General features: G+C 35.8%; 1 protein-coding gene across 1 annotated transcript; it reads left to right on the forward strand.

The window, feature by feature from the left end:
• Positions 1-12,733: 12,733 nt before the first annotated feature.
• On the forward strand, positions 12,734-17,152 carry LOC111891566 (diamine oxidase [copper-containing] 1, peroxisomal). The gene is made up of 11 exons (XM_023887622.3): positions 12,734-13,218; positions 13,883-13,998; positions 14,076-14,381; positions 14,489-14,932; positions 15,015-15,230; positions 15,307-15,543; positions 15,657-15,842; positions 15,953-16,093; positions 16,229-16,497; positions 16,743-16,824; positions 16,930-17,152. The coding sequence occupies exons 1-11, from the start codon at positions 13,020-13,022 to the stop codon at positions 17,065-17,067; spliced, it is 2,334 nt and encodes a 777-aa protein (XP_023743390.1). The 5' UTR covers positions 12,734-13,019; the 3' UTR covers positions 17,068-17,152.
• The last annotated feature ends 1,909 nt before the right edge of the window (positions 17,153-19,061 follow it).

Here is a 19,061-nt window from a genome sequence, read left to right on the forward strand (position 1 = left end):
ACTAAAGTTAAAATTATAAAATATACGGGCAAGCCATTATTCTTTATGTATATGTATATAAAAAACATAATAGTTATACATTAATGCTATTGATCTTCGAGCTTATAATCACATTCAATAACTGGGCATAAACCGAAACCGTAACCCCAAAATACGTTGCTATTTCTCGAAGACCGGTTCCGAAATCGAAAAACCGGCAAAAATCAGAACCGGAACCGGTAGAATCGCCGGGTCGGTTCAGCTCTTGATTTTGGCCGAAGCCAGTTCCCGGGTCGGGTCCGGTTCCGGCTGGTTCGGTCCTTTTGCTCATGCCTAATATTGGATGAAGTTATGTTGGTTATATGATAGACTGGTAGATCTGTATGATTACATATGTTACTGGATATGTGATAGATAGGTAAATATGTATGATTACCAATGTTACAGGATATGTGATAGATTGGTAGATCTATATGATTGTCTGTATTTGTTGGCTATTGAATGTTACTGTATATGTCGACATGTTATTGTGATTGTTGGATTGAGGTGACCCTTCTTTGTGTTGAAGGCCAAGATACTCGAGGCGGTCCAGATAGACTGTAGACCCTGTGTGGCGGTCTAGTTAGGCCAAAGGCCCGAAAAGTGGTCCAGATAAGTTGTAGGCCCTGCGAGGCAGTCCAATTAGGTCGAAGGCTCAGAGAGCGGTCCAAATAGGCCGTTGACTCGGTGAGGCGGTACAGTCATGCTAAAGGCTCATATATGCATGTTGTTATCTATTTGGTTATGTGTGGTATTTTGGGGGAATTCACTAAGCTTTGGCTTACAATTTAAGTGTTATTTTTCAGGTACTTCTGATGATCGGGGCAAAACGAATGCTTGATCGTACACATCCTTCAGTGACATGTTTTGGAAATTTTATGATACTCTGAAATTGGGATATATATGTATTTGGAAATTTGGTTCTTATGACTTTGGTTTTGGGATTGAAACAATGATTTTTATTAAATTGAAAAATAAAAATTTTATTGTAATTTTTGGGATGTTACAGTTACTACAATATGTATATCTTGTTAAATGCTAAAAATCCATATTTCTAAAAATGTATCATACAAAATATTTTTTTTTCATTCTTTCATAATGGAATACGATACATGATTAAGAATGAAAATTTTGCAATTTAAAAATTTTCCTCTTTCTAGAATGAAAAAAATCTTGAAATTATTTATTTCTTAAAATTTTTAAATAAATAATACTATTTTCCCCTTAAAATCTAGAATTTTCCATATATAACTTGATGGGGTTGATGAACTAGAAAGGTAACGAACTTTGGTCTTTGTTCACATTAAGGTAATCATATTTTTTTCGTACACATTTGACCATTGAACTTGTTTGACCTGTTCATAATAAGGTAATATGACTGATAATTAGCGGTAACATCACCCTATTATGAACAGGTCAGAAAAGTTTACTGGACAAATGTGTACGAAAAAAACATTGTTACCTAAATATGGACAAAAACCAAAGTTTCTTACCAATTTTGGTAATATTGGATTCTTTATGTTAAGTGCAATTAGTCATAAGATCCATTGATGTGACATGAAATTGTGTTGTCCGATCTTTGTGTATGAAGAGATAGTCAAGTCTTGGGCCAACTCAATTTAGGCCCAGCTAATTAGGGTTTAGGTTGTATACGCTTAAGGGGCTAGACTGTATGTGCTTTAAAGACCTAGCAACACAACCTAGACCATGACTAGCCGTGACTGAACTGGGTTAGACCAAGCCTAACCTAATTGTTCATTGAGTGTCGGATCATGGTTCCAGGGCACAGTCCCTGAGACGGTTCTTGTCTGGTATTACCAAAACGAGTAATAAACTTCGGTTTTTGTCCATATTTAGGTAACCATGTTTTTTTTCGTACACATTTGACTAATAAAATTGTTTTACATGTTCATAATAAGGTAATATTACCTTATTTTGAACAGGTCAAACAAGTTTAATGGTTAAATGTGAACGAAAAAAACATGGTTACTTAAATGTGAACAAAGACAAAAGTTGGTTACTTTATTAGGTCATTAACCCAACTAGATATTAATTGACTAAAATACCCTTAAAATGAATTTTATGATATTATACAGTGTTCATGTTAATCCATTATAATAAAATACCCCTTAAGATCATAACATTTAATTCTTTTCATCTAATGGTCAAAATTTAGTTACATAATAACAAATAACAAAGTATTTATCATTTACATTTGACCTAATATATATGGGTCAATTTTTTATAATTCGTTCTACACATTTGAGTACGTCGACATAAGATAGACCTTTGAAATAGTTAAAACGAAGTTGTTTTCAAATTTCAAAATAAAATCGTCTATTTCATAAGCCAACAGATATTTGTAGATACAAATTTAGTGCTTTAATTTTTAATTTTATATATGAGTTATCAAAAAACTTTATTTTTTTACATACGTTTGCTTTTTTTTTTTCTTCTAATCCATGACAAATTTATTAGACCATTTCCAACGGATCGGCAAATATGTGTTTTGCCGGCCAAAAATAGTCCAACCGACCACTATCTTCAACACAAAAATGGTGAGATTGTACAATAACACAAAAAAAATGATGAGATATTGTTCACTACCAGCAAATATAATATTTAATATAATAATTATCTTAAACATAAATAACTCATTTAAAAACAAAAAAGAATAGTTTCAAGACTTCTACGCTTCGTTTCGATCCGTTCTATCAACAGGAATGTGACTTTTCGAGATAATAGGGGTCGAAAACGATTTTTCGACAAAATATTATTTAAAATAAATAATCTTAACCAAGTTGTAGAATATGTCTCAAGGGTTCCATACATATAAAGAGCGCCGAAATCTGAGTTATAACGAAAAAGTTATGGCCCGTCGAATTTTTACGGCAAAACCGGCACAGCACTGGGAGACGTAAATAGTGAATTTACAATGGAAGACTTTTTAGCCTTAGTAATCTAAACAAAAGTCATAGAATATGTTAAAATGAGAGCGTCCATAAAAAGAACGCCCAAATTTGACTTCGTATGAGGAAGTTATGATTTTTCTAAGATTTAGCATAGTAGTGCACGACCTGAAAATTCGAATTTTAGATGGGTCGATTTTCAGCCAAAATAATCTAAACGAGAAATGAAGATATCGTTAATAGGATTTAAACGATAAAAAGACAGTAAAAAATGGAGCTCGTATGCGAAAGTTATGGACAAAGCTTAGTCTCTACTTTTCAAGCGCGGCAAATTCGATACAGTTTTGTAAATCCGAGATAGATTGAGAATTAGCCAACGAGGTCTAAATGAAAGTTGTAGTACTCGTAAAAACCCACGCATGGATATAAATAAGGTCGGAAACGGAGCTCGTATGCGAAAGATATGGACGAAGCTTAGTCGCTACTCTTCGAGCGCGATAAATTCGATACAATTTTATAAATCCGAGATAGAATGAGAATTAGCCAATGGGGTCTAAATGAAAGTTGTAGTACTCGTAAATACCAAAGCATGGATATAAATAAAGTCGGAAACGAAGCTCGTATGCGAAAGATATGGACGAAGCTTAGTCGCTACTCTTCGAGCGCGATAAATACGATACAGTTTTTGTAAATCTGAGATAGAAGGAGAATTAGCCGACGAGGTCTAAATGAAAGTTGTAGTCCTCGTAAATACCAACGCGTGGATATAAATAGCGTAGAAAACGGAGCTCGTACGCGGAAGATATGGACGAAACTTAGCGGCTACTTTACTATAAAATCCCTATAAATAAAGGGTGAACCCTTCATTATTTCTTCACACCATAAACATTTATTTCTCTCTCTAACTTCTCTCTAGCCTCCCTAAATCCCTCCCAAGTCTAGGGAACCTCCCTAGCACGAGAAGAAAGCCCCGGAGGGCCCGACGGCTCCGAGAAGAAAAGCTTTCGGCTCGGAAACGCTGCTCCAGCGAAGCACGGTTTTTAATAAAAACCCGTTGTTTTGTCGAGGAAAATTATTTTGAGATAACGAAGTGCTGTCTGAGTTCGGAATCACCACCTAATCAAGTGAGTGCATGGTCCCTTTCATCTTACACATAAATATGAAGTATTTATATATATTACGTGTTGTGAGTGCATAGTTACTTTTATCTTACGCATAGATATGAAGTATTTTATATAAATTACGTGCTATGTGTGCATATTATCTGAGTACTTGCTGTCTATGCTAAATGAACGATTGTATACATGTTTTAAATGATTTAAACTGTATATGTATTTTATATCTACAATAATGTTGGGGTAAAATATGGGTAGATGTAATAGATGGAATATGAGTTAGATGATGAGTTGAGAGGTGTTATAGACCACGAGATGAGGATGAGAGGTGGACGACGTGAGAAGCCTTTTCCCAGACGATGGCCCCGTCATTCAGCAGAGTATGGATGATAACCATGGACTATTCTAGACAGTCCAGTGGAACACTAGCAGGCTCGCAACCTGTAGGTGTTATGAACGATGTGTTCACCCGGTGTACTCTAAACCCTGGTGATCATGAAGACTTGATGCCTAAACCCTGGTGATCATGCAGACTTGATGCCTAAACCTTGGTGATCATGCAGACTTGATACCTAAACCTTGGTGATCATGTAGACTTGATACCTAAACTCTGGCGACTATGCAGACTTATTGCCTAAACCCTGGCGACTATGTAGACTTAGTGCCCGTCATATAAACCGTGGCAACGAAGGACTTCGTGTCGATTCCGTAGGATGATCCTTAGGAATAAATGAACGAGGAATAGCTGATTCTTAGGGTAGATCCTTAAGAATAATGAAGATAATGGGGATGGGTAATTGGGTTGATTGTTTAATTGTTTAAACATAATAATTATATTATTGTGGGTTGAAAACCCTATGTACTCACCAGGTTACCCAACCTGACCCACTCAGTTTATTTATATCACAGGTGTTGAGAAGAAGTCACATTACACTGAGAGATTTAAAAGAGATGTAGATCACTAACGATAATGAATGTAAGTTCTGTTTATGCTTATGTTTCTGTATTGACGATGACATCCCAAATGTTTTAAAATGAATAAAAATACTTTTCTTCGGAAATGCTTTGATAATGTACTTATCATGTTTTACTGGGAACAAATTACGCAACATTTTTATTAAAAGAGGTACTTTGATTTTTATAAAGCATAAACAAAATCGGTCTTTTCTGGGCGTGAAAAATGGGGATGTCACAGTTGGTATCAGAGCATTAGTTTAAGCGAACTAGGAATTTATAGGAAGTTTCTAGACTTAAATTTAGAATGCTAAGCGATGATTGTGAGATGAGTGTCTACTATATTTTAAACACAAGCACTAGTTTATTTTAGGAAAAATGCCCAAAATGTTTTATGTGCTAAATGTTTTATGTTATAGCTATAAAGATGCCATATATGCTATTATTTGTTCGGATCTATGGTCTGTTGCCGACCGGATCTGGAATTTTATGTGTTCAGATTTTTAAACGTTTGATTACGGTATTAAAACTGGCATATAACTTTTCGGTGTCACAAGAAGATCTATACGTCTATCGTAAATAAAATCTTTCCTATCTTAAAATTCTCGCCTCGGTACACCGAACGTCTGCTTGGGTGTACAAAACGTAATGGTGAAGACATACTAGGAAATATCCGAGGAAGATGGCAACCTGAACCTAAGAATGTGATGGGTCATGCATCGGTCGTTGCGCCTGCACCTGAACCTAGCACAATTGTAGAAGTTTAGGAAGTGATGCGAACCATGATAGAGTGATAAAATAGAGGAAATGAGATGGCTTACGATAGTGAATGATACCTATCCGAAGATATCATAAGAGAGGTATCTTGCCTTTAGAATACGTCTGATAAAATAGTAGTACGTCTAGAGAAGTACGGTACATCTGAATGTACAGATTTGATTGGCGGGATGATAGAACGATTGGTGTAATTCCTAAAGTTTTCCTATCATCTGGAATTTCCATCACCAACCGAGTTGAAGCAGAATTGATGATTGAAGATATGCATGGAAGAAGTCCTAGTAGAGTCTAGGGAAATTTTTATGATTATTTGGACACACTCGTATGTGTTAAATTGTTTTTTGATTTTAGGACTTGGGGACTGCGAGACAGTACTTGAGACGAGTATGAGTAGGTGTGAAAGGTAGTAGATGCATATACTACCGGAAGCACAGGACTCACGCTTGGATCAGGGAGAGTCACAAGGTTACCAAGAAGCCAACAATTGAGTCCGTTTTATTCAAGCATGTCGTTACCATCGTTTCGGTAATGACTAAGAAGATTGTTTTTATTCTGACCCTAGATGTCATATCAAATTGAGTCCGAATACAATGAGTATGATACATGGTTCAGAGAACCAAGTTCGATGTAACATCTGACTTAAGCCGGAAGATTGAAATAAAAGATAATCAAAGCGATCATTAGAGGTATCGTCATAGTTTCTTGTAGCTAGAAATGCTACCTTTTAAGATGTGGTTAGAACATGAAGGAAGGTATAGTTTGTTCTGTAAATTTGACTCTAAAAGACCCGAGTCTAAACGTTGCAACATACGATGGTAGGTCATTACAATACGACACATCGGTCCATGGTATTAATCCTAAGATTGTTAAGAGGAAGAAGCAGTCTCCAGTAAGGATCGAGATTGTGACTTTAAGGTCATAATTGGGAGTCTAACGTGAGATAGGGAGCGGGTCCAAGATCGGGCAACGCCTGTAGTCAGGAAATCTTAGAGTTAGATACTCGTTTGAAGAAACATCAAAGTTACGGTTGTAACTTAGGATGAAGAGATAGCGTATGGATTCATCATGTGAGCCCTGTTTCTTTGATGATTCCGGGACGTAATCATCCTAAGGGGAGATAATTGTAACGCCCGTAGATCCGGACTAGTCAATTCAGAGATAATAGGGACCGAAAATGACTTTTCGACAAAATATTATTTAGAATAAATAATCTTAACCATGTTTTAGAATATGTATCAAGGGTTCCGTACATATAAAGAGCGCCGAAATCCGAGTTAAAACGAAAAAGTTATGGCCCGTCGAAGTTTTACGGCAAAACCGACACAACACCGGGAGACATAAATAGTGAATTTACAATGGAGGACTTTTTAGCCTTAGTAATCTAAACAAGAGTCATAGAATATGTTAAACTGAGAGCGTACATAAAAAGAAAGCCCAAATCTGACTTCGTATGAGGAAGTTATGATTTTTCTAAGATTTAGCATAGTAGTGCACGACCCGAAAATTCGAATTTTAGATCGGTCGATTTTTAGCCAAAATAATCTAAACGAGAAATGAAGATATCGTTAATAGGATTTAAACGATAAAAAGACAGTAAAAAATGGAGCTCGTATGCGAAAGTTATGGACAAAGCTTAGTCTCTACTTTTCAAGCGCGGCAAATTCGATACAGTTTTGTAAATCCGAGATAGATTGAGAATTAGCCAACGAGGTCTAAATGAAAGTTGTATTAATCATAAATACCAATGCATGGATATAAATAACGTCGGAAACGGAGCTCGTATGCGAAAGATATGGACGAAGCTTAGTCGCTACTCTTCGAGCGCGATAAATTCGATACAATTTTATTAATCCGAGATAGAATGAGAATTAGCCAATGGGGTCTAAAGGAAAGTTGTAGTACTCGTAAATACCAAAGCGCGGATATAAATAAAGTCGGAAACAAAGCTCGTATGCGAAAGATATGGACGGAGCTTAGTCGCTACTCTTCGAGCGCGATAAATACGATACAATTTTTGTAAATCTGAGATAGAAGGAGAATTAGCCGACGAGGTCTAAATGAAAGTTGTAGTCCTCGTAAATACCAACGCGTGGATATAGAGAACGTAGAAAACGGAGCTCGTACGCGGAAGATATGGACGAAACTTAGCGGCTACTTTACTATAAAATCCCTATAAATAAAGGGTGAACCCTTCATTATTTCTTCACACCATAAGCATTTATTTCTCTCTCTAACTTCTCTATAGCCTCCCTAAACCCCTACCAAGTCTAGGGAACCTCCCTAGCACAAGAAGAAAGCCCCGGAGCGCCCGACGGCTCCGAGAAGAAAAGCTTTCGGCTCGGAAACGCTGCTCCAGTGAAGCACGGTTTTTAATAAAAACCCGTTGTTTTGTCGAGGAAAATTATTTTGAGATAACGAAGTGCTGTCTGATTTCAGAATCACCACCTAATCAAGTGAGTGCATGGTCCCTTTCATCTTACACATAAATATGAAGTATTTATATATATTACGTGTTATGAGTGCATAGTTACTTTTATCTTACACATAGATATGAAGTATTTTATATAAATTACATGCTATGTGTGCATATTATCTGAGTACTTGCTGTCTGTGCTAAATGAACGATTGTATACATGTTTTAAATGATTTAAACTGTATATGTATTTTATATCTACAATAATATTGGGGTAAAATATGGGTAGATGTAATAGATGGAATATGAGTTGGATGATGAGTTGAGAGGTGTTATAGACCACGAGGTGAGGGTGAGAGGTGGACGATGTGAGAAGCCTTTTCCCAGAAGATTGCCCCGTCATTCAGCAGAGTATGGATGACAACCATGGACTATTCTAGACAGTCCAGTGGAACACTAGCAGGCTCGCAACCTGTAGGTGTTATGAACGATGTGTTCACCCGGTGTACTCTAAACCCTGGTGATCATGCAGACTTGATGCCTAAACCCTGGTGATCATGCAGACTTGATGCCTAAACCCTGGTGATCATGCAGACTTGATACCTAAACCTTGGTGATCATGCAGACTTGATGCCTAAACTTTTGCGACTATGCAAACTTAGTGCCTAAACCCTGGCGACTATGTAGACTTAGTACCCGTCGTATAAACCGTGGCAACGATGGACTTCATGTCGATTCCTTAGGATGATCCTTAGGAATAAATGAACGATGAATAGCTGATTCTTAGGGTAGATCCTTAAGAATAATGAAGATAATGGGGATGGGTAATTGGGTTGATTGTTTAATTGTTTAAACATAATAATTATATTATTGTGGGTTGAAAACCCTATGTACTCACCAGGTTTCCCAACCTGACCCACTCAGTTTATTTATATCACAGGTGTTGAGAAGAAGTCACACTACACTGAGATATTTAAAAGAGATTTAGATCACTAATGATAATGAATGTAAGTTCTGTTTATGCTTATGTTTCTGTATTGACGATGACATCCCAAATGTTTTAAAATGAATAAAAATACTTTTCTTCGGAAACGCTTTGATAACGTACTTATCATGTTTTACTGGGAACAAATTCCGCAACATTTTTATTAAAAGAGGTACTCTGATTTTTATAAAGCATAAACAAAATCGGTCTTTTCTGGCCGTGAAAAATGGGGATGTTACACCCAGGAATCAGGCTCCGACACTCAATGAACAATTAGGTTAGGCTTGGTCTAACCCAGTTCGGTCGCGACTAGTCATGGGCTAGGCGGTGTTGCTAGGTCTTTAAAGCACATAAATTCTAGCCCCTTAAGCTGTTACACCCCCAAACCACGACGACAAAAACGTCCGGGGGCGGATGACGTCATTGTATAGTATCATCACAATTGAATATAAATTGACATAATAACCCACACAACATACATTAAGAGATACCAATATACATTGTTTACATATTGTATTTGTTCATCAATTACACAAAAGTGACATAAAGTAAGAAATTCCAAAATGCAACAAATCCGGTTCTTAGATACCCGGTTCCCTGAGAATACAAGTCATTTTGAAAATCGTCAACATTGAATGTTGGTGAGTTCATAAGCGTATTTGTATGAAAAGATTCGTAACATCTTTTTTGTAATAATTTGTATGACTCCAGAAAATCCGATATTTTCTATGAAAATTGTTTGTAAGTCTCGTTCCAAAACTGTGAATATATGCATGCATGTCCTTTGTTTTCTTTTGTTTGTAAATGTAAAGCGTATGTTCCCAGAAAAACCAATATTTTCTATCGTATGAAAAACTGTGGTCTTAAACCCTAGACCAGTAGTGGAAACAATAGTGTACCGAGAGGAAAAATGTAGTTTTATTTTATGAAACCGATGAAGTATAAGCTTCCCGTAAATCAAGACATTATTGTTAATCCCTAAGTGAGTTATTATAACCATGTTTGATGTGACTGTTATGCCTATACGACGTTCTTCATACGTTAGAATAGGTAAGATATTTGTCACCCTAGACTGGCCCCATCTTGCTGTAGCGAACAACTTAGGTGTGGGGGTCAATCCCCGTATAGATCTATACACAACTATCTTGCTCTCCCTCCAGGAGACTTTGGTTATAATGCAGGACTTAGAATGTACACTAGATATGTACGGTGAAGACTGTGTCTCACTAGAGCCTTAACATATTTACGCAAACTTGGACTCCCATTATTGAATAATGAAAACGACATTACTAGTGTGAATTTATTATTGAAGTTTTATGACACGCGTTTTACAGCTTTCATGACATACATTTTATTACTCATGCTTTAAAAGCATTATGATAGGCAGATTATGACATGCAGATTTTTCTGTCATAAATTCTATTTTGCATACCACTTTGGTTAAATTATTTATAATACTTTTTATAAATAATCATTAGTGAACATGTCTAATTGTAACATATGTTGTGAAAATAACATAATATCTTAGGTTTTAAGCCATCAAAATAGTGACAACATAGTTACGACTATTTTACTAATAAAATTATTTTTAGCAAAATATCAAGCTTTGTAGTTTGTTTAACACACCATAACCTGTTTGAAAGTTTTGTAACACAAAATATTCTAGTTTTTCTTGACTCTAATAAGTCACGATTTTTACAAAACACATTTAATAACCTTGAGATTTATTATATTCAAATATTTGTGTAAAATATAAAAGTTGAAAATGCATGTCCAAGAGTTAAGTATGTTTGGGCATAACACTCATGTTTTCGCCATTTTTGAGTGTAGAATCATGACCACGAAAATTTTATATCACAAAGATGTTATCAATATTCATTTCACGATTTTAACACATGTTAAGAACCTAAGAACTTGTTCCATTTTCAACCCATAACTATGATGCATGAAATTATCAAAAGGGTAAACGAGACTTGACTTGTCCCCCCCCCCCCCCCCCCCCCCGCGCGAAAAGTATGAAAAACACGAAAAGATGGGGGCATGAAGCTCACCTTGTTGATTTCATGAGTTGTAGGAAGGAGACGAAGGAAGTTTCGAGCCTAACTTGAGTATTGGAGAGATTCTCGAAAAGGTTGATGTTTCTAAGAAGCACACACGAAAGTGTTGTGTAAACATGGAGTTTTAGCTTGAAGTGGTGCAAAAATACTTGAAGTTTACAAGAATACTTACCAAGTTCTTATGAGTTTTTGGAGAAAAACCTTTGAAGGTGGCACACACGAAATGAGAGAGAGAGAGAGAGAGAGAGAGAGAGAGAGAAAGATAAGATGAATTCTTAAGAGTTACTTTTAAGTGTGTGTGTGGGTGTTGGCGGCCGAACACACCTTAAATAGGGGTATTGGTTGACTTTTTGTTATTTGGTGGGTAATTAACCTAGAAGTATGGTGGTCATTAGTACCATTGCATGGATATGATGGTTAATTACATTGAGGTTTGTGGGATATAAGTGAGGTGTCACCCTTTTTGGTATTTCCTTTTTTTTTGTCTTGGATCCCAACCGAAATTCCTAGGAGGTTTTCGGCCTTAGAGGCTTCTTAAGGGGTTTTTGGTTTTAGGGTGGCCGAAAACACCCTATGTCCTTAATTGGGTTTTCGGTTTGGAGTATGTATGAGCTTTTGGACTTAATTGGGCCGAATAAGAGAGTTTTCGGTCCAATAAGGCCCAAAGGAAATGGGTTTTTGGCCTAGAGTGTTTGGGCTGCGAATTCTTGGGTCAAGACCCAAAATTGATTGGGCTTAGCTATTGGATCAAAATTTTGGGCTTGCATGAGGCTATTTTAGCTTGATTCTAAATGTACTCTCATAAGTATTCAAATAACATTGTAGTTTGACTTTCACTAATTTGATGTTGCAAGGTTACATAGAGGAAATTTTTGTACATGAATCACCATCTCAACCCTAATTTTACTAGTTGTGACATAAGCATATACAACCTAAACCCTAACTAGCTGGGCCTAAACTGGGTTGTCCCAAGACTTGACTATCTCCTCATACACAAAGACCGGACAACCCAATTTCATGTCATATCAATGGATCTTATAACTACTTGCACTTAACATAAAGAACCCAATATTACCAAAATAGGTAAGAAACTTTGGTTTTTGTCCATTTTTAAGTAACCATGTTTTTTTCGTACACATCTGACTAGTAAACTTGGTTGACCTGTTCATAATATGGTAATGTTACTGCTAATTACCAGTCATATTATCTTATTATGAACATGTCAAACAAGTTCAATGGTCAAATGTGTACGAAAAAAACATAATTACCTTAATGCGAACAAAGACCAAAATTTATTACCTTTCTAGTTCATTAACATTTTTTATTCATATGAAACAATTTAATTTTTGTAGGTCATCTCTACAAATTTAGTGCTTATTTTTAGAAACAGTTTAATTTTTAAGTTTTGAGTTATCAAAAAACTTAGGGATTGTTTTTTTTGGATATATTTGCTTTTTTTTTTTTTTTTTTTCATCTTCTAATACATGACAAACTTATTATCATATGGGAGTCCTTTTGTCGAAAATAATAACATATTTTTCGACATCACTGTTTGTGTCAAGAGTTTTCTTTTCTCCCCCGTTTCCACTTCTTGTCTGTTTCTCCCACTAAATAAATATATCTTTATTCATAGGAAACATTATTTTAGAGAGGGAAGCATATAGATACATATACATACGTATAGAGCGAGAAAGAGAGATTTTGCTGTATGTCAGTGGAGTGAGTACTACCACAGTGGTGACCAAGAATACGGCGCTTACAGACTTACAGTGAGCTTCATAATCCTCAACAATGGCCTCAACTTCGGAAAAACCGACGCCTCTTCTCCTACGAGACGTTACTTCATCCTCTGCCGCCGATGTCGTCCAGGGTTGGACATCTGATCCCTCCGTCGGCGATCAGATTCGCCACCGCGGCACAGCTACTTCTGTCGGTGACTTGATTGGTCCTGTGGTTACTCAAACCTCGGCTGCTGCTGCTGCTGCTAAAGGTAGTCACGGAATTTAAATGATCTGTGTGGAAATTTTAATTTGATTACTCCAGCTTCTTAATGTCAATCACGATCTCTGATTTGTTCGTAAGAGTTAGGTGAAAGTGGAACCGGTTTAATATGTGATCAAATTATTTTTCAATTCATATTTGTTAGCTAGTTACAGATCTACAGATTGCGAAATTGTGGAATTGACTTAACAGACTAAAACATTTTTTTTTACTATATATACTCTAATTTAGGGGGAAATATCCTTATCCTTGAGACAAAACGGGTCATATGCAGCCCTAATCATTTTGTTTGAGATATGACGTCGACAAAACGTGACATACAGTAAATTTGACTATGATATGGTTTATTTGATCGTTTAATATCATCACATCATGCCACAAGTTAGTTAGTTTCCAAGCATATATAGCTAGATCATAATATCACCTATTATGTGTCATACATTTTAGTACATAAAAATGCAGTTACATTGTGTTTGAGATACTGGAATTTGAGGTTTTGAATTGGAATTCATGATCAATCCGTTCAAATCCGAAGAGATGGTTTCTCTCCTTTACCAATTTCAATTCCAAGCTATGAAGATGGAAATCAATGATTTCCTTAGTTTTAGCAAGTATTATTTAATGCATTCATCAACTGAAACTTGTCCATTCAGGAACTGGACCAACAAGTATGGTGAGGATGCAGACTCGACATCCACTTGATCCTCTAGCTGCTGCTGAAATCTCCATAGCTGTGGCAACTGTTAGGGCTGCTGGAGCAACTCCTGAGGTCAATAATTCCCACACATTCATATAAAAATCCTCAACATGTGTAAACCTAACATGAAATCTAAATTGTAAACACAGGTGAGAGATAGCATGAGGTTTATAGAAGTAGTTCTTGTTGAACCATCAAAAAGTGTAGTTGCATTAGCAGATGCATATTTTTTCCCTCCTTTTCAACCATCATTGTTACCCAGAACAAAAGGAGGACCCATAATCCCAACAAAACTCCCCCCTCGACAAGCCAGACTCATTGTCTACAACAAGAAATCAAACGAAACCAGCATATGGATTGTTGAGTTATCAGAAGTTCATGCTTTAACACGAGGTGGACACCATAGAGGGAAAGTCATTTCATCTAAAGTAGTCCCTGATGTCCAACCTCCAATGGTATAAAAACCTTGTTTAACTCAATAGTCAATAGTCAATACCTTGTTTTGTTTCTCTTCTTGAATCCTTACCATTACCAATTATCATCTGTTTCAAAATTCAAACAGGATGCTGTTGAATATGCTGAATGTGAAGCCATTGTGAAGGAGTTTCCACCATTTCGTGAGGCCATGAAGAGAAGAGGGATTGAAGATATGGATCTTGTGATGGTGGATCCATGGTGTGTTGGGTACCACAGTGAAGCTGATGCACCAAACCGTAGGCTAGCAAAACCACTTATATTTTGTAGGACAGAAAGTGATTGTCCCATGGAAAATGGATATGCACGTCCAGTTGAAGGAATTGATGTTTTAGTTGATATGCAAAACATGGTTGTGATTGAGTTTAAAGACAGAAAACTTGTTCCTTTACCCCCAGCTGATCCTTTGAGAAATTACACAGCTGGTGAAACAAGAGGAGGTGTTGACCGAAGTGATGTCAAACCACTCAACATTGTTCAGCCTGATGGTCCGAGTTTTCGTGTTAATGGCCATTTTGTTCAATGGCAAAAGGTATGTAATATGTATGTCTTCTTTTTCCATCTTTTTCAATAATAATGAAGTTGAGGCTAAGTTTTTGAATTGTATATGGCAGTGGAATTTTCGAATTGGGTTTACTCCAAGGGAGGGTTTGATCATATATTCTGTTGCATATGTTGATGGAAGCCGGGGTCGTAGGCCTGTGGCCCACAGATTAAGCTTTGTAGAAATGGTGGTTCCTTATGGTGATCCAAATGATCCACATTACAGAAAGAATGCTTTTGATGCAGGGGAAGATGGATTAGGGAAAAACGCTCATTCTCTTAAAAAGGTAATCAATCTTTTTTTGAATTTCAATAATGTATTCCTTTTTCTAAATTCTAATATATGATGTGTGGATATGACAGGGTTCGGATTGTTTGGGGTATGTGAAGTATTTTGATGCACACCTGACAAATTTCACTGGTGGTGTTGAAACAATTGAAGATTGTGTTTGCTTACATGAAGAAGATCATGGAATCTTATGGAAGCATCAGGATTGGAGAACAGGTTTAGCTGAAGTACGAAGGTCAAGAAGGCTAGTTGTGTCTTTTATATGTACTGTTGCCAATTATGAGTATGGATTTTACTGGTATTTTTATCAGGCAAGTTATAGCATAACCCATTGTCCCATTATTATTTACTTATTTAGTAAAATAGTAACATCTTTTTGAGTTGTAGGAATACAATAATTTTATATTTTGTGGTTACATTACAGGATGGAAAAATAGAAGCTGAAATAAAGTTAACTGGGATTTTAAGCTTAGGAGCTTTACAACCTGGTGAAGTTAGGAAATATGGGACAATGATAGCTCCTGGACTTTATGCACCAGTTCATCAACACTTTTTTGTTGCTCGAATGGATATGTCTGTTGACTGTAAGCCCGGTGAATCCCACAATCAGGTCAACATTCTCAAATACCTGCAACTGCTTACTTAAAATGTGGTTAGGATTTTTTTTTTCTTTTATATATTACTAATAAATAAATAGAGTTGTTTGAATAATTAAAACAGGTGGTTGAGTTGGATGTGAAAGTTGAAGGACCAGGAGACGCGAATGTACACAACAATGCTTTCTATGCTGAAGAGAAGCTTTTGAAGTCCGAATTAGAAGCAATGCGCGATTGTAATCCTTCATCTGCACGACATTGGGTTGTAAGTTTTTTTTTTTCATTTGATTTCCTGAAATAACTTGAATATATATATATATATATATATATATATATATATATATATATATATATATATATATTATATGTATTGTAATTTATAAACAACGATTCGATTCAGATCAGGAACACGAGAACAGTGAACCGAACGGGTCAGTTGACCGGGTACAAACTAGTACCCGGATCAAATTGTTTACCGTTAGGTGGGGCCCAGGCTAAGTTTTTAAGAAGAGCCGCTTTTTTGATGCATAATTTGTGGGTGACGCCGTATGAACCGGAAGAAATGTTCCCGGGTGGGGAGTTTCCTAATCAGAATCCACGTGTCGGCGAGGGATTGGCTACTTGGGTTAAAAAGAATCGCTCTCTAGAAGAAACCGACCTCGTTCTCTGGTATGTAAATTGCATTTTTGCCCCCCAAAACATAGCTGATTTTTTAATTTTTCTCTTGCAATTTTGGTCCTTTTTTGAACTATATTTTTTTGGACCAAATTTGCAAAAATAAGCTATACTTAAAGACCACAAATAGTCATTTTACTATTTGTTGTCTATAGACGCCAAAATTGCAAGAGAACTATTTGGAGAGCAAAACGGTAATTATTGTGCAAACTCATGGACCAAAAATGTAATTTTGACAGGTATGTATTTGGAATTACACACGTGCCTCGACTGGAAGATTGGCCTGTTATGCCGGTGGAACATATTGGATTTGTTCTCATGGTAATAGATACTTTAATTTGTAGGCCTTTTTTATTTAGTTTTGAGATATAATTAAGAAAATGGTTATCTGAAGATTAATAATGATTATAATATATGATTTGTCAGCCACATGGATTTTTTAACTGCTCGCCGGCGGTGGATGTTCCTCCAAGCTCATTGGCTGATTTGGAAATGAAGGAAAATGGAATGGTGGTGGAGAAGACATCATGTCATAATCATAATGCTCTTGTTTCAAAGATGTGAATGAACTTAACTATTAAAACCACATTAGTGTCCTCCATATAATTAATATGTTTGTATAATATCTTCAATGCTTCCATAAACTAAATCGACCACGATTAAACTCTGTCATCACGTTTTCTTGCAAAAACCAAAAAAAAAAAAACGGAATTTAATTAACTAGACCCAAATATAATAATTATTCGTTGTATGTTACTGGTTTTTGTTGAATGGTACTAAATTATATGTATTAAACCTTGTTGACTTAGTATACTGATTTTTCGTTTTATGATCTTCATTTTTTTTTTTTTAAATCTGTAAATATACTAGTAATCTATTTTGATTTAAATGGTGGTGTAAATAACTAAATATACTTTAATTTGGTAGGAGATGGAGGAAGAATATGTCTAAAAGGTGTTCTCTTTTTTTTCCATTGGAAATTTTTATCCATTAGAAATGGCATGGAAAATTAAGTAAACTAACCCTTAAACGAGTAATTTGTTACTAATAATTAATTTTTATAAAATTTGAAAAAAATGATAATTTTCTTCGGAGATTTTTTATCCATTAGAGATGGCATGGGAAATCAATGAGGCTTTTCCATATTTTTAATTATTAATACTATTGACGACGGTGAGTGGAAAAACCGTCGTCCAAATCCTAACCCTTAAAACTCCTACAACTTTCAATCAGAGCCGCATAAACTCCAATTCGACGGTTGTTTGCAGTTCATTCGATCGGTTACTGCTTCTTCTACCCACGATTGCGTCCATACCTTAATAATTACGGCTAATCAGGTTCAGTTGATCCCCACGTTGTCTTCTTCCCATGTTCTACAACCTTCGTGAAGACCGAAGCCAGAAACTCCAAATCAGTTTTATTAAACAGACAGTTTTCGCTACATGTCCCAGCTATATAAGAGTTTGCTTCAATCGATTCTCCCTTATGTGACCTCGAATCCAGGTACAATTCTCTCCCTTTTGTGAAAGTACTTGCATTCCTGATAATTGTCCTTCCAGATTTTAATTCGTTTCTTCAACCCTAATTTTTGTCATAATTGATTGAATCGCTCAATAACTTTGTTATGTTAGGTTTCAATTTTTGTTTATGTATCTCAATACATTTATGAATAGAACATTGAAGAGTTTGATTGAGAAACCAGGTTGCGATTTGGAGTGATGTCACATCTTGCTATCCATGGCCATTACCAACAATGCTCTGATCATCTAAATACATAAATCAAAGCTTCATCTCATCTACTTCTTATTCCTCTTACTTAAATCCTTTCATTCTCCTATAATCAACGATCAACCAAAAATTGACCAAACAGATGGATGTCGAAGAACATCCATCCCAGGTATTTTTTCAATTTTGGTGATTAAGATTCTTTGATTTATGATTTATTAGTCTTCATTTATACATTTGTATAGACTGCATTGTTTGGTTTTTATTCTTCCCTGATGTATGCATTTATTGTTATAAACTTCAATTTTAAACTTGCATAGAATTTGCTTTTTTGTCATTATAACTTTTTCCTTCAGGTATATAATAGGTTGTCGCTGTTATCAAGTCTTGTACTTCAAATGAGCTAGGAGATCTCATTGTAACACTTAAAGTAAGGATCTTAATATGCCATATTATGATTATGTAAGTATGTTGAGTTAAATTTTAGTTACTTATTTGTTTGGTTTAAGCTTTAGGATCCTACAGGTGTAGTTTCTGGTACTATTCATCATAAAGTGTTAACATAGGGGGAGTTTGGAAAGGGTATTTTTGTAGGATCTGTTTTGATACTTCATAAGGTATGTTGTTATGTTTATAACTATCCATATCTTCATGTACAAAATCAAATTCTGGTTTTTGGAATCTTCTTAAATTTACACCAGTTTTTTGTTATCTCGGTTTCTGTGTTTTCTCCTTCACGTTCATCTCATTATCTTAACAGGAATATCACGAAAACTGTTATTGTAAGCAAGAAAGTTTTGAATCAATGCCAACAAAAGGTTAGTTTTTTGTTC

Source organism: Lactuca sativa, chromosome 4 (genome assembly GCF_002870075.4).
Source record: "Lactuca sativa cultivar Salinas chromosome 4, Lsat_Salinas_v11, whole genome shotgun sequence".
In the NCBI taxonomy this organism is placed as follows: domain Eukaryota; kingdom Viridiplantae; phylum Streptophyta; class Magnoliopsida; order Asterales; family Asteraceae; genus Lactuca; species Lactuca sativa.